General features: G+C 56.3%; 1 protein-coding gene across 1 annotated transcript in view; it reads right to left on the bottom strand.

Moving 5' to 3' along the window:
• Positions 1–2,095: 2,095 nt before the first annotated feature.
• The window catches only part of EVI5L (ecotropic viral integration site 5 like), a 50,836-nt gene continuing 34,508 nt past the window's right edge, over positions 2,096–18,423 (bottom strand). The window contains 7 exon segments of the mRNA XM_062511757.1: positions 2,096–2,335; positions 2,967–3,062; positions 3,304–3,399; positions 4,201–4,347; positions 7,279–7,407; positions 7,789–7,881; positions 8,138–8,268. Coding sequence (XP_062367741.1) covers positions 2,096–2,335; positions 2,967–3,062; positions 3,304–3,399; positions 4,201–4,347; positions 7,279–7,407; positions 7,789–7,881; positions 8,138–8,268 — 932 coding nt within the window.

Genomic DNA, 18,423 nt, shown 5'->3' with positions numbered 1-18,423 from the left:
GGGACCCCCCCCACCCCTCCCCCAACCCCCCCGCCCCCCCCAATACTGCTGCCCCACCCCCCACACAAAGGGGTGGTTTTGGGGGTGGGGTCCCCAAAATATGGCACAGACCCCCCGTGCTGATCTGAGCCTGTCACTGTCACTGTCACAGTCACACTGTCACACATTGTCACTGTCACTGTTACACACAATCACTGTCACTCACTGTCACTGTGTCACCGTCACTGTCACACATTGTCACTGTCACTCACTGTCACAGTCGTATCACTGTCACTGTCACACATTGTCACTGTTACTGTCACACACAATCACTGTCACTCACTGTCACTGTCTCACACTGTCACTATCACACACTGTCACTGTCACTCACTGTCACAGTCATTGTATCACTGTCAGTCACTGTCAGTCACTGTGTCACTGTCACACATCACTGTTACTGTCACTGTGTCACTGTCTCACATTGTCATTATCACACATTGTCACTGTCACTCACTGTCAGTCATTGTATCACTGTCAGTCACTGTCACACATTGTCACTGTCACAGTGTCATTGTCACACACTGTCACTGTCACCATCATTTTCCCTGTGTCACTGTGACTGTCACACATTGTCACTGTCATTGTCACACACTGTCACTGTGTGACTCATTGTCACTTGTCACCGTCACTGTGTCACTGTGACTGTCACACACTGTCATTGTCACTGTGTCATTGTCACTGTCACACACTGTCACCGTCACTGTCACTGTGTCACTGTCACCACGGGGGGGTCCTGGGGGTGCCCCTTCCCTCCCCTCCCCCTCGGGATATTTTTGTATTTTCATGGAAACTCTTTGAGCATAAAACGGAGAACTGGGAGAACTGGGATGTGCTGGGATGAACTGGAATGTACTGGGATGTGCTGGGGTGTACTGGGATGTATCGGGGTGTGCTGGAATGTACTGGGGTGTACTGGGATCCCCCTGGGTGAGCCCAAGTCCAACGTTTTTTTGGGATCCTGTATTTCTGTACAGTGGGGGAGGGGAGGGAGTGTCCCCACCATTGTCCCAGTCTGGGGGATCCATTTGGGATCCAGGATCCATTTGGGGGGTCCCTGATCCACCCGGGGTGGGTTCAACGTCCGGGATCCAGGATCAGTCTGGGGGGTCCATGATCCATCCAGGAGAGTCCAGAAGAATCCAGGATCCGTTTGGGGATCCAGAACCCATCCAGGAGGGGTTCAGAGTGTGGGATCCATCCAGGGAATCGAGGGGTCCAGGATCCATTTGGGGAGTCCAGGGGGATTTGGTCACGTCCTTGGGGGTCCCACAGCATCTGGGAGGGCATTGGGGTGGGATCCACATCCCAGGATCCAGCTGTGTCCGGGATCCACATCCCGGGATCCACATCCCGGGATCCAGCTGTGTCCGGGATCCACATCCCGGGATCCAGCTGTGTCTGGGATCCACAGCCCGGGATCCACATCCCGGGATCCAGCTGTGTCTGGGATCCACAGCCCGGGATCCACATCCCGGGATCCAGCTGTGTCTGGGATCCACAGCCCGGGATCCACATCCCGGGATCCAGCTGTGTCTGGGATCTGTCCCTGTCCCAGATCCCTCCCTGTCCAGTGTCCTGTCCCAGATCCAGCTGTCCCAGATGTGTCCCTGTCCCTGTCCCCATCCTGGGATCTCTGTGTGGGATCAGCCAGGCCAGGGCTGGCCCTCAGTGTCCCCTGGATGTCCCTTAGTGTCCCCCTCCTGTCCCCTGGTGTCCCCAAAGCACCACATGGACCTGGCACGTCCCTCAGTGGCCCCCACAGGTGTCCCATTGTCCCCTGGCCTGTCCCTGATGTCCTCATGGGTCACGATGCCCCTTCAGCCTCAGTGCCATCACTGTCCCCATTGTCCATGTGGGTCCCTGGGGTGTCACCTCAGGCTGTCCTCAATGTCCCCTGGGGTCTCGGTGCTGTTGGTGCCACCTCCGGCTGTCCCCGATGTCCCCTGGGGTCTTGGTGGTGTTGGTGCCACCTCAGGCTGTCCCCGATGTCCCCTGGGGTCACGGTGCTGTTGGTGCCACCTCAGGCTGTCCCCGATGTCCCCGATGTCCCCTGGGGTCATGGTGCTGTTGGTGCCACCTCAGGCTGTCCCCGATGTCCCCTGGGGTCACGGTGCTGTTGGTGGCTCCTCGGTGGTGGCTCCTCGGGCTCGCTGTCACTGCTGTCCCCGATGTCCCCCGGGGTCAGGGCGAAGGGAGGTGGCAGCTCCTCGTCCGAGGAGCCCAGCGAGTCCTCGTCCCCCAGGCGTGTCCCCAAGGCCACCGCGCCGAAGGACAGTGGCCCCCGCAGCAGCCGGATCTGGGGACAGGGACAGCAGGGGACAGGGAGGGACAAAGGCCAAAGGGAGGGGACAGGGGGAACACCTTGTCACCAGCTGTCCCCAGGCCACATGGCACTGAGGGGACATGGGTGGTGGCACCCAGGGATGTCACCAGTGGCACTGGGGCCAGCCTGGGGGTCCCCCAGCACCTGTGAGTGCCACCTGTGTGTCCCCAACCCCTGTCACCTCCCCCAGCCCCCGCCGGATGCCACTGGGGTGTCCCCCCATATCCCCAACCCCCACCACGTCTCTGATGTCCCCCATGTCCCCAGGTGTCCCCCATGTCCCCAGTGTCCCCGATGTCCCCAGGTGTCCCCGATGTCCCCGCTGTCCCCAGGTGTCCCTGTTGTCACCGATGTCCCCAGGTGTCCCTGATGTCCCCACTGTCCCCAGGTGTCCCCGCTGTCCCCAGGTGTCCCCGCTGTCCCCAGGTGTCCCTGTTGTCCCCGCTGTCCCCAGGTGTCCCCGCTGTCCCCAGGTGTCCCTGTTGTCCCCGCTGTCCCCAGGTGTCCCTGTTGTCCCCGATGTCCCCAGGATTCCCCGATGTCCCCGCTGTCCCCAGGTGTCCCCGATGTCCCCGATGTCCCCAGGTGTCCCCGCTGTCCCCACCTCAGCCTTCAGCTCCCGGATGTGTCCCCTCAGGTGTCGGATGTACTGCGCAGCGTCCGAGTGCTCCAGCTGGCCCTGCAGGCGCCCCTCCTCCCGCTGGGGACACCAGGGGACACTGCGGCCACCTGTCCCCTCCTGGGCCCGTGTCCCCAGTGTCCCCTCCACGTCCCCACGTCCCTGTGTCCCTTCCGCGTCCCCCATGCCCCCCATCCCCTCCATGTCCCCAGTGTCCCCTCAATGTCCCCAATGTCCCTTCCACACCTCCCCACATCCCCTCCATGTCCCCATGTCCCCCCAGTGTCCCCAATGTCCCCGCAGTGTCCCCATGTCCCCGTACCTGGATCTCCAGCTCAGCCACGCGCTGGCGCATCTCAGCCAGAGCAGCCATGCTGTCAGCCTCGCGCAGCCGCACGGCCATCACCTCCTCCTTGCTCTGGGGACAGCGCTGTCACCGCGGGGACAACCCCGGGACAGCCCTGGGGACACCACGGGGACACCCAGGGACAGCCCTGCCATGGGGGACACCACGGGGACAGCCAGGGACAATCCTGTGACCAGGGACAGGGTGGGGACACTCGAGGGACACCTTGGGGACATCCTGGGGACACTCCGTGAGCACTGGGGACACCTTGGGGAAACTCCAGGGTCACCCCAGGGCCACTGTGCCACCTGCCTGGCCCCCAGGGACAAGGGAAGGACAATGGAGGAGACATGGGGACAATGGGGCACACAGGACACCAAGGGAGGGGACACGGGGACCCCAAAGCTGACAGGGACCCCGGAGGAGGGGACAGGGGTGTCACCACGGGATGGGACAGGGGTGTCATCAGGACAGTACAGGTGTCCCCAATGTTCTTGAGGTCCCCAGTGTCCCCAAGTCCCAGTGTCCCCAGTATCCCCAAGGTGTCCCCGCTGTCCCCAAAGCCCCTAAGGTGTCCCCAATGTCCCCACTGCCCCAATGTCCCCAAGACGCTTCCACTGACCAGAAGTGCCCTCAGTGTCCCCAAGGTGTCCCCAAGGTGTCCCCACTGCCCCCACATATCCCCAAGTGGGCCCTATGTCCCCACTGTCCCCACGATCCCCGTTATCCCTGATAACCCCAAGCGTCCCAAATGTCCCCAAGATGTTCCCACTGTTCCCAATGTCCCCAAGGTGTCCCCAGGGTGTCCGCAATGTCCCCAAGGTATCCCCAGGATACTCCCGGTGTCCCCAAGGTGTCCCCAGGTGTCCCCACCTTGCACTGTGCCTCCGCGTGTTTCCGCTGGCTCTCGCTGAGCTGTGCCTGCAGCCCCTGGCTCTGGGCGGCCGCGGCGCGGAGCTGCTCCCTCAGGCCAGCACAGGCCTGCTCAGCCCGGCCTAGAACCGACCTCTGGATCCGGCCCTGAACGGGATAAACCCGGGATAGAACTGGGACAGAACTGGGACTGAACTGGGACTGAACTGGGATAAACCCAGCCCTGCTCCCTCAGGCCAGCACAGGCCTGCTCAGCCCGGCCTAGAACCGACCTCTGGATCCGGCCCTGGAACGGGATAAACCCGGGATAGAACTGGGACAGAACTGGGACTGAACTGGGACTGAACTGGGATAAACCCAGCCCTGCTCCCTCAGGCCAGCACAGGCCTGCTCAGCCCGGCCTAGAACCGACCTCTGGATCCGGCCCTGGAACGGGATAAACCCGGGATAGAACTGGGATAGAACTGGGACAGAACTGGGACTGAACTGGGACTGAACTGGGATAAACCCAGCCCTGCTCCCTCAGGCCAGCACAGGCCTGCTCAGCCCGGCCTAGAACTGACCTCTGGATCCGGCCCTGGAACGGGATAAACCCGGGATAGAACTGGGATAGAACTGGGATAGAACTGGGACAGAACTGGGACTGAACTGGGATAAACCCAGCCCTGCTCCCTCAGGCCAGCACAGGCCTGCTCAGCCCGGCCTAGAACTGACCTCTGGATCCGGCCCTGGAACGGGATAAACCCAGGATAGAACTGGGATAGAACTGGGATTGAACTGGGATAAACCCGGGATAGAACTGGGACTGAACTGGGATAGAACTGGGACAGAACTGGGATAGAACTGGGACTGAACTGGGATAAACCCAGCCCTGCTCCCTCAGGCCAGCACAGGCCTGCTCAGCCCGGCCTAGAACCGACCTCTGGATCCGGCCCTGGAACGGGATAAACCCGGGATAGAACTGGGACTGAACTGGGATAGAACTGGGACAGAACTGGGACTGAACTGGGATAAACCCAGCCCTGCTCCCTCAGGCCAGCACAGGCCTGCTCAGCCCGGCCTAGAACCGACCTCTGGATCCGGCCCTGGAATGGGATAAACCCGGGATAGAACTGGGACTGAACTGGGATAGAACTGGGACAGAACTGGGACTGAACTGGGATAAACCCAGCCCTGCTCCCTCAGGCCAGCACAGGCCTGCTCAGCCCGGCCTAGAACCGACCTCTGGATCCGGCCCTGAACGGGATAAACCCGGGATAGAACTGGGACAGAACTGGGACTGAACTGGGACTGAACTGGGATAAACCCAGCCCTGCTCCCTCAGGCCAGCACAGGCCTGCTCAGCCCGGCCTAGAACCGACCTCTGGATCCGGCCCTGGAACGGGATAAACCCGGGATAGAACTGGGACAGAACTGGGACTGAACTGGGACTGAACTGGGATAAACCCAGCCCTGCTCCCTCAGGCCAGCACAGGCCTGCTCAGCCCGGCCTAGAACCGACCTCTGGATCCGGCCCTGGAACGGGATAAACCCGGGATAGAACTGGGATAGAACTGGGACAGAACTGGGACTGAACTGGGACTGAACTGGGATAAACCCAGCCCTGCTCCCTCAGGCCAGCACAGGCCTGCTCAGCCCGGCCTAGAACTGACCTCTGGATCCGGCCCTGGAACGGGATAAACCCGGGATAGAACTGGGATAGAACTGGGATAGAACTGGGACAGAACTGGGACTGAACTGGGATAAACCCAGCCCTGCTCCCTCAGGCCAGCACAGGCCTGCTCAGCCCGGCCTAGAACTGACCTCTGGATCCGGCCCTGGAACGGGATAAACCCAGGATAGAACTGGGATAGAACTGGGATTGAACTGGGATAAACCCGGGATAGAACTGGGACTGAACTGGGATAGAACTGGGACAGAACTGGGATAGAACTGGGACTGAACTGGGATAAACCCAGCCCTGCTCCCTCAGGCCAGCACAGGCCTGCTCAGCCCGGCCTAGAACCGACCTCTGGATCCGGCCCTGGAACGGGATAAACCCGGGATAGAACTGGGACTGAACTGGGATAGAACTGGGACAGAACTGGGACTGAACTGGGATAAACCCAGCCCTGCTCCCTCAGGCCAGCACAGGCCTGCTCAGCCCGGCCTAGAACCGACCTCTGGATCCGGCCCTGGAATGGGATAAACCCGGGATAGAACTGGGACTGAACTGGGATAGAACTGGGACAGAACTGGGACTGAACTGGGATAAACCCAGCCCTGCTCCCTCAGGCCAGCACAGGCCTGCTCAGCCCGGCCTAGAACCGACCTCTGGATCTGGCCCTGGAACGGGATAAACCCGGGATAGAACTGGGACTGAACTGGGATAGAACTGGGACAGAACTGGGACTGAACTGGGATAAACCCAGCCCTGCTCCCTCAGGCCAGCACAGGCCTGCTCAGCCCGGCCTAGAACCGACCTCTGGATCCGGCCCTGGAACGGGATAAACCCGGGATAAACCCGGGATAGAACTGGGACTGAACTGGGATTGAACTGGGATAGAACTGGGACAGAACTGGGACTGAACTGGGATAAACCCAGCACTGCTCCCTCAGGCCAGCACAGGCCTGCTCAGCCCGGCCTAGAACTGACCTCTGGATCCGGCCCTGGAACGGGATAAACCCGGGATAAACCCGGGATAGAACTGGGACTGAACTGGGATAGAACTGGGATTGAACTGGGACAGAACTGGGACTGAACTGGGATAAACCCAGCACTGCTCCCTCAGGCCAGCACAGGCCTGCTCAGCCCGGCCTAGAACCGACCTCTGGATCCGGCCCTGGAACGGGATAAACCCGGGATAAACCCGGGATAGAACTGGGACTGAACTGGGATAGAACTGGGATTGAACTGGGATTGCTGCAGGATTAATCCCTGGTTGCTGCTCTCCCAGTGCTCCCTGTATCTGTCCCAGTGCCCTCAGCTCCATTCCCAGTCCATCCCAGTCCATCCTAGTTTGGTACCTGTGTCTCCAGGTGCAGCACTCTCTGTCCCAGTGCCCTCAGCTCCATTCCCAGTCCATCCCAGTTTGGTACCTGTGTCTCCAGGTGCAGCACTCTCTGTCTCAGTGCCCTCAGCTCCACCTGGGCCTGGCTCTCTCGGAGCTGCACTCCCAGCACGGCCTCGTGCAGCTCCCGCGGCTCCTTCCAGCGACCCCCGCACACCTGGGGGGGACACCTGGTCAGGTACAACACAGCTCGGCACACCTAGGGACACACCTGAGGATACCTGGGACACACCTGGGGACACCTGGCCAGGTATGAAAAACCTGGGCACACCTGGGACACACCTGGTGACATACCTGCTCAGGTATGGACACACCTGGTCAGGTATGGGCACACCTGGGACCCCACCCTCAGGACACACCTGGTCCGGTACAGTGCACCTGGGAACACCTGGGATACACCTGGGGACAGCTGGGACATCTGCCAGGTATCCTCAATGTCCCCATGTCTCACCTCCCAGGTTTTCCCAGGTGTCCCCGTGTCTCACCTGCCAGGTGTCCCCCAGGTCACTCAGGTGTCCCCAGTGTCCCCGTGTCTCACCTGCCAGGTGTCCCCCAGGTCACTCAGGGCCAGCTCCTGCAGCTCCTCCTGCAGCCGAACCACGCTGGACTCGTCCGGCAGCAGCGGCTGGCGCTGGGGACAGGGACACATCAGTGGGGACAGGGACAGGGGGACATCAGTGGGGACAGGGACAGAGGGACAGGGGGACATCAGTGGGGACAGGGACGGAGGGACAGGGACAGGGGGACATCAGTGGGGACAAGGACAGGGGGACAGGGACAGAGGGACATCAGTGGGGACAGGGACATCAGTGCCACCCATGGGACCTTCCCTGTCCCCAAGGCCCATCCCTGTCCCCAGTGCCACCGCAGTGTCCCCTCAGTGTCACCTTCTCCATGTCCAGGACCTTGTCCTGCATCTCCTTGAGCGCTCCCAGGGTTTCGCTCTCGCGCAGCCGCGACCGCTCCAGCTCCGTCTCCAGGTGTGCCACGAACTCCTCGGTCAGGCGCGGGTTACCCTGTCCCCAAATGTCCCCAAACGTCCCCAGATGTCACCAGGTGACACCAAATGTCACCTCCCACCTGCCACGCAATCCTCGGGAAGATGGGAGTTACCTTGTGTCCCCAAATGTCCCCAAACATTGTCCCCACCCGCCGTGAACTCCTTGGTCAGGCGGGGGTTACCCTGTCCCCAGATGTCACCAAATGTCCAAGATGTCACCAGGTGACACCCAATGTCCCCAGGTGACACCAAATGTCCCCAAATGTCACCGGGGCCACCTCCCACCAGCCACGCAATGCTCGGAGAGATGGGAGTTACCTTGTGTCACCAAATGTCCCCAAATGTCACCTCCCCATCATCCCTCGTCAGTCATGCAGGGGTTATCCTGTCCCCAGATGTCCCCAAATGTCACCAGGTGACACCTCCCACCTGCCATGCGATCTCCTGAGAGACGGGAGTTACCTGGTGTCACCAAATGTCACCGAATGTCCCCAGACACTGTCCCCACCCACCGCAAACTCCTGGGTCAGACAGGGGTTACCCTGTCCCCAGGTGCCCCCAGGTGTCACCGAGTGTCACCTCCCCATCATCCCCATGTGCCAAGAACTCCGCTGACAGACACAGGTGACCTGTCCCCAGTGTCACCAAGTGTCACCACCCACCCGCCACCAAATCCTCCTTCAGGCAGGTGACACTTGTGTCACCAAGTGTACCCAACGAGGATATAGGTGTGACCGAATGTCACCAAGTGTCACCGGCCTAATCACCTCCCCCCTCACACACCTGGGGGTAACCTTGTGTGACATGGGTGACACAGTGACAGTGACACACAGTGACACACGGTGACACACAGTGACAGTGACACTCAGCGACACACAGTGACAGTGACACACAGTGACACACGGTGACACACAGTGAAAGTGACACACAGTGACACACAGTGACAGTGACACAGTGACAGTGACACAGTGACAGTGACACAGTGACACACAGTGACAGTGACACACAGTGACAGTGACAATGACACACAGTGACACACAGTGACAGTGACACAGTCACAGTGACAGTGACACACAGTGACAGTGACAGTGACACACAGTGACAGTGACACTCAGCGACACACAGTGACACACAGTGACAGTGACACACAGTGACAAACAGTGACACTCAGCGACACACAGTGACAGTGACAATGACGCACAGTGACACACAGTGACAGTGACACACAGTGACGGTGACACTCAGCGACACACAGTGACAGTGACACACAGTGACACACAGTGACAGTGACAGTGACACACAGTGACAGTGACACACAGAGACACACAGTGACACACAGTGACAGTGACAGTGACACACAGTGACACACAGTGACACTCAGGTGACAATGTCACACCTGCAGCTCTCGGATCGTGCTCTGTGCCCGTCTCAGGCTCTCGGTGGCCGTGCTGCAGCGCTGTCACCAGGGGACAGTGATACACAGTGACAGTGACACACAGTGACAGTGACAGTGACACACAGTGACCGTGACAGTGACACACAGTGACAATGACACACAGTGACACACAGTGACAATGACACTCAGCAACACACCGTGACAGTGACACACAGTGACACACGGTGACACACAGTGACAGTGACACACAGTGACACACAGTGACAGTGACACAGTCACAGTGACAGTGACACAGAGACAGTGACACAGTGACACACAGTGACAGTGACACACAGTGACACACAGTGACACACAGTGACACACAGTGACAGTGACACACAGTGACACACAGTGACACACAGTGACAGTGACACACAGTGACAGTGACAATGACACACAGTGACACACAGTGACAGTGACACACAGTGACACACAGTGACACACAGTGACAGTGACAGTGACACACAGTGACACAGTGACAATGACACACAGTGACACACAGTGACACACAGTGACACACAGTGACACACATTGACAGTGACACACAGTGGCACACAATGACACACAGTGACACTCAGGTGACAATGTCACACCTGCAGCTCTCGGATCGTGCTCTGTGCCCGTCTCAGGCTCTCGGTGGCCGTGCTGCAGCGCTGTCACCAGGGGACAGTGACACACAGTGACAGGGACACACAGTGACACACAGTGACAGTGACAGTGACACACAGTGACAGTGACAGTGACAGTGACACACAGTGACACACAGTGACAGTGACAGTGACACACCGTGACAGTGACACACAGTGACACACGGTGACACACAGTGACAGTGACACACAGTGACACACAGTGACAGTGACACAGTCACAGTGACACAGTGACAGTGACACAGTGACACACAGTGACAGTGACACACAGTGACACACAGTGACACACAGTGACAGTGACAGTGACACACAGTGACACAGTGACAATGACACACAGTGACACACAGTGACACACAGTGACACACATTGACAGTGACACACAGTGGCACACAATGACACACAGTGACACTCAGGTGACAATGTCACACCTGCAGCTCTCGGATCGTGCTCTGTGCCCGTCTCAGGCTCTCGGTGGCCGTGCTGCAGCGCTGTCACCAGGGGACAGTGACACACAGTGACAGGGACACACAGTGACACACAGTGACAGTGACAGTGACACACAGTGACAGTGACAGTGACAGTGACACACAGTGACACACAGTGACAGTGACAGTGACACACAGTGACAGTGACACACAGTGACAGTGACAATGACACACAGTGACACACAGTGACAGTGACACAGTCACAGTGACAGTGACACACAGTGACAGTGACAGTGACACACAGTGATGGTGACACTCAGTGACACACAGTGACACACAGTGACAGTGACACACAGTGACAAACAGTGACACTCAGCGACACACAGTGACAGTGACAATGACGCACAGTGACACACAGTGACAGTGACACACAGTGACGGTGACACTCAGCGACACACAGTGACAGTGACACACAGTGACACACAGTGACAGTGACAGTGACACACAGTGACAGTGACACACAGTGACACACAGTGACAGTGACAGTGACAGTGACACACAGTGACACACAGTGACACACAGTGACAGTGACACACAGTGACACACAGTGACACACATTGACAGTGACACACAGTGGCACACAATGACACACAGTGACACTCAGGTGACAATGTCACACCTGCAGCTCTCGGATCGTGCTCTGTGCCTGTCTCAGGCTCTCGGTGGCCGTGCTGCAGCGCTGTCACCAGGGGACAGTGACACACAGTGACAGTGACAGTGACACACAGTGACCGTGACAGTGACACACAGTGACAGTGACAGTGACAGTGACACACAGTGACAATGACACTCAGCAACACACCGTGACAGTGACACACAGTGACACACGGTGACACACAGTGACAGTGACACACAGTGACACACAGTGACAGTGACACAGTCACAGTGACAGTGACACAGTGACAGTGACACAGTGACACACAGTGACAGTGACACACAGTGACAGTGACAATGACACACAGTGACACACAGTGACAGTGACACACAGTGACACACAGTGACACACAGTGACAGTGACACACAGTGACAGTGACAATGACACACAGTGACACACAGTGACAGTGACACACAGTGACAGTGACACACAGTGACAGTGACAGTGACACAGTGACAGTGACACACAGTGACACACAGTGACGGTGACACAGTCACAGTGACAGTGACACACAGTGACAGTGACACACAGTGACACACAGTGACGGTGACACAGTCACAGTGACAGTGACACACAGTGACAGTGACAGTGACACACAGTGACGGTGACACTCAGTGACACACAGTGACAGTGACACACAGTGACACACAGTGACAGTGACAGTGACACACAGTGACAGTGACACACAGTGACACACAGTGACACACAGTGACAGTGACAGTGACACACAGTGACACACAGTGACACACATTGACAGTGACACACAGTGGCACACAATGACACACAGTGACACTCAGGTGACAATGTCACACCTGCAGCTCTCGGATCGTGCTCTGTGCCCGTCTCAGGCTCTCGGTGGCTGTGCTGCAGCGCTGTCACCAGGGGACAGTGACACACAGTGACAGGGACACACAGTGACACAGTGACAGTGACACACAGTGACACACAGTTGACAGTGACACTCAGCGACACACAGTGACAGTGACACACAGTGACAATGACAATGACAGTGACACATAGTGACACACAGTGACAGTGACACACAGTGACAGTGACACACAGTGACAATGACAATGACAGTGACACATAGTGACAGTGACAGTGACAGTGACAGTGACACACAGTGACAGTGACACACAGTGACACACAGTGACAGTGACAGTGACACACAGTAACACACAGTGACACTCAGGTGACAATGTCACACCTGCAGCTCTCGGATCGTGCTCTGTGCCAGTCTCAGGCTCTCGGTGGCCGTGCTGCAGCGCTGTCACCAGGGGACAGTGACACACAGTGACAGGGACACACAGTGACACACAGTGACAGTGACAGTGACACATAGTGACAGTGACAGTGACAGTGACACACAGTGACACACAGTGACAGTGACAGTGACACACAGTGACACACAGTTGACAGTGACACTCAGCGACACACAGTGACAGTGACACACAGTGACAGTGACAGTGACACAGTGACAGTGACACACAGTGATACACAGTGACGGTGACACAGTCACAGTGACAGTGACACACAGTGACAGTGACAGTGACACACAGTGACACACAGTGACGGTGACACAGTCACAGTGACAGTGACACACAGTGACAGTGACAGTGACACACAGTGACAGTGACACACAGTGACGGTGACACTCAGTGACACACAGTGACAGTGACACACAGTGACACACAGTGACAGTGACAGTGACACACAGTGACAGTGACACACAGTGACACACAGTGACACACAGTGACAGTGACAGTGACACACAGTAACACACAGTGACACTCAAGTGACAATGTCACACCTGCAGCTCTCGGATCGTGCTCTGTGCCCGTCTCAGGCTCTCGGTGGCGGTGCTGCAGCGCTGTCACCAGGGGACAGTGACACACAGTGACAGGGACACACAGTGACACACAGTGACAGTGACAGTGACACACAGTGACACAGTGACAGTGACACACAGTGACACACAGTTGACAGTGACACTCAGCGACACACAGTGACAGTGACACACAGTGACAGTGACACAGTGACAGTGACACACAGTGACACAGTGACAGTGACACACAGTGACACACAGTGACACACAGTGACAGTGACACTCAGCGACACACAGTGACAGTGACACACAGTGACAGTGACAGTGACACAGTGACAGTGACACACAGTGACACAGTGACAGTGACACACAGTGAGACACAGTGACACACAGTGACAGTGACACACAGTAACAATGACAATGACAGTGACACATAGTGACACACAGTGACAGTGACAGTGACACACAGTGACAGTGACACACAGTGACAATGACAATGACAGTGACACATAGTGACACACAGTGACAGTGACAGTGACACACAGTGACAGTGACACACAGTGACACACAGTGACAGTGACAGTGACACACAGTGACACACAGTGACGGTGGCACAGTCACAGTGACAGTGACACACAGTGACAGTGACAGTGACACACAGTGACAGTGACACACAGTGACGGTGACACTCAGTGACACACAGTGACAGTGACACACAGTGACACACAGTGACAGTGACAGTGACACACAGTGACAGTGACACACAGTGACACACAGTGACACACAGTGACAGTGACACACAGTGACAGTGACAATGACGCACAGTGACACACAGTGACAGTGACACACAGTGACGGTGACACTCAGCGACACACAGTGACAGTGACACACAGTGACACACAGTGACAGTGACAGTGACACACAGTGACAGTGACACACAGTGACACACAGTGACACACAGTGACAGTGACAGTGACACACAGTAACACACAGTGACACTCAAGTGACAATGTCACACCTGCAGCTCTCGGATCGTGCTCTGTGCCCCTCTCAGGCTCTCGGTGGCTGTGCTGCAGCGCTGTCACCAGGGGACAGTGACACACAGTGACAGGGACACACAGTGACACACAGTGACAGTGACAGTGACACATAGTGACAGTGACAGTGACAGTGACACACAGTGACACACAGTGACAGGGACACACAGTGACACACAGTGACAGTGACAGTGACACACAGTGACACAGTGACAGTGACACACAGTGACACACAGTTGACAGTGACACTCAGCGACACACAGTGACAGTGACACACAGTGACAGTGACACAGTGACAGTGACACACAGTGACACACAGTGACACACAGTGACAGTGACACTCAGCGACACACAGTGACAGTGACACACAGTGACAGTGACAGTGACACAGTGACAGTGACACACAGTGACACACAGTGACACACAGTGACACACAGTGACGGTGACACAGTCACAGTGACAGTGACACACAGTGACAGTGACAGTGACACACAGTGACACACAGTGACGGTGACACAGTCACAGTGACAGTGACACACAGTGACAGTGACAGTGACACACAGTGACGGTGACACTCAGTGACACACAGTGACAGTGACACACAGTGACACACAGTGACAGTGACAGTGACACACAGTGACAGTGACACTCAGTGACACACAGTGACACACAGTGACAGTGACAGTGACACACAGTGACACACAGTGACACACATTGACAGTGACACACAGTGGCACACAATGACACACAGTGACACTCAGGTGACAATGTCACACCTGCAGCTCTCGGATCGTGCTCTGTGCCCCTCTCAGGCTCTCGGTGGCTGTGCTGCAGCGCTGTCACCAGGGGACAGTGACACACAGTGACAGGGACACACAGTGACACACAGTGACAGTGACACATAGTGACAGTGACAGTGACAGTGACACACAGTGACACACAGTGACAGGGACACACAGTGACACACAGTGACAGTGACAGTGACACATAGTGACAGTGACAGTGACAGTGACACACAGTGACACACAGTGACAGGGACACACAGTGACACACAGTGACAGTGACAGTGACACACAGTGACACAGTGACAGTGACACACAGTGACACACAGTTGACAGTGACACTCAGCGACACACAGTGACAGTGACACACAGTGACAGTGACACAGTGACAGTGACACACAGTGACACACAGTGACACACAGTGACAGTGACACTCAGCGACACACAGTGACAGTGACACACAGTGACAGTGACAGTGACACAGTGACAGTGACACACAGTGACACACAGTGACACACAGTGACACACAGTGACGGTGACACAGTCACAGTGACAGTGACACACAGTGACAGTGACAGTGACACACAGTGACACACAGTGACGGTGACACAGTCACAGTGACAGTGACACACAGTGACAGTGACAGTGACACACAGTGACGGTGACACTCAGTGACACACAGTGACAGTGACACACAGTGACACACAGTGACAGTGACAGTGACACACAGTGACAGTGACACACAGTGACACACAGTGACAGTGACAGTGACACACAGTGACACACAGTGACACACATTGACAGTGACACACAGTGGCACACAATGACACACAGTGACACTCAGGTGACAATGTCACACCTGCAGCTCTCGGATCGTGCTCTGTGCCCGTCTCAGGCTCTCGGTGGCTGTGCTGCAGCGCTGTCACCAGGGGACAGTGACACACAGTGACAGGGACACACAGTGACACAGTGACAGTGACACACAGTGACACACAGTTGACAGTGACACTCAGCGACACACAGTGACAGTGACACACAGTGACAGTGACACAGTGACAGTGACACACAGTGACACACAGTGACACACAGTGACAGTGACACTCAGCGACACACAGTGACAGTGACACACAGTGACAGTGACACACAGTGACACAGTGACAGTGACACACAGTGACACACAGTGACAGTGACACACAGTGACAATGACAATGACAGTGACACATAGTGACACACAGTGACAGTGACAGTGACACACAGTGACAGTGACACACAGTGACACAGTGACAGTGACACACAGTGACACACAGTGACAGTGACACACAGTGACAATGACAATGACAGTGACACATAGTGACACACAGTGACAGTGACAGTGACACACAGTGACAGTGACACACAGTGACAATGACAATGACAGTGACACATAGTGACAGTGACAGTGACAGTGACAGTGACACACAGTGACAGTGACACACAGTGACACACAGTGACAGTGACAGTGACACACAGTTACACACAGTGACACTCAGGTGACAATGTCACACCTGCAGCTCTCGGATCGTGCTCTGTGCCAGTCTCAGGCTCTCGGTGGCCGTGCTGCAGCGCTGTCACCAGGGGACAGTGACACACAGTGACAGGGACACACAGTGACACACAGTGACAGTGACAGTGACACATAGTGACAGTGACAGTGACAGTGACACACAGTGACACACAGTGACAGTGACAGTGACACACAGTGACAGTGACACACAGTGACAATGACAATGACAGTGACACATAGTGACACACAGTGACAGTGACAGTGACACACAGTGACAGTGACACACAGTGACACACAGTGACAGTGACAGTGACACACAGTGACACACAGTGACGGTGACACAGTCACAGTGACAGTGACACACAGTGACAGTGACAGTGACACACAGTGACAGTGACACTCAGTGACACACAGTGACAGTGACACACAGTGACACACAGTGACAGTGACAGTGACACACAGTGACAGTGACACACAGTGACACACAGTGACACACAGTGACAGTGACAGTGACACACAGTAACACACAGTGACACTCAAGTGACAATGTCACACCTGCAGCTCTCGGATCGTGCTCTGTGCCAGTCTCAGGCTCTCGGTGGCTGTGCTGCAGCGCTGTCACCAGGGGACAGTGACACACAGTGACAGGGACACACAGTGACACACAGTGACAGTGACACATAGTGACAGTGACAGTGACAGTGACACACAGTGACACACAGTGACAGGGACACACAGTGACACACAGTGACAGTGACAGTGACACATAGTGACAGTGACAGTGACAGTGACACACAGTGACACACAGTGACAGGGACACACAGTGACACACAGTGACAGTGACAGTGACACACAGTGACACAGTGACAGTGACACACAGTGACACACAGTTGACAGTGACACTCAGCGACACACAGTGACAGTGACACACAGTGACAGTGACACAGTGACAGTGACACACAGTGACACACAGTGACACACAGTGACAGTGACACTCAGCGACACACAGTGACAGTGACACACAGTGACAGTGACAGTGACACAGTGACAGTGACACACAGTGACACACAGTGACACACAGTGACACACAGTGACGGTGACACAGTCACAGTGACAGTGACACACAGTGACAGTGACAGTGACACACAGTGACACACAGTGACGGTGACACAGTCACAGTGACAGTGACACACAGTGACAGTGACAGTGACACACAGTGACGGTGACACTCAGTGACACACAGTGACAGTGACACACAGTGACACACAGTGACAGTGACAGTGACACACAGTGACAGTGACACACAGTGACACACAGTGACACACAGTGACAGTGACAGTGACACACAGTGACACACAGTGACACACATTGACAGTGACACACAGTGGCACACAATGACACACAGTGACACTCAGGTGACAATGTCACACCTGCAGCTCTCGGATCGTGCTCTGTGCCCGTCTCAGGCTCTCGGTGGCTGTGCTGCAGCGCTGTCACCAGGGGACAGTGACACACAGTGACAGGGACACACAGTGACACAGTGACAGTGACACACAGTGACACACAGTTGACAGTGACACTCAGCGACACACAGTGACAGTGACACACAGTGACAGTGACACAGTGACAGTGACACACAGTGACACACAGTGACACACAGTGACAGTGACACTCAGCGACACACAGTGACAGTGACACACAGTGACAGTGACACACAGTGACACAGTGACAGTGACACACAGTGACACACAGTGACAGTGACAC

Source organism: Cinclus cinclus, chromosome 32 (genome assembly GCF_963662255.1).
Source record: "Cinclus cinclus chromosome 32, bCinCin1.1, whole genome shotgun sequence".
Taxonomy (NCBI): Eukaryota; Metazoa; Chordata; class Aves; order Passeriformes; family Cinclidae; genus Cinclus; species Cinclus cinclus.
Note: the sequence above shows the minus strand (reverse complement) of the source record. Positions and strands in the feature narration are given on the sequence as shown.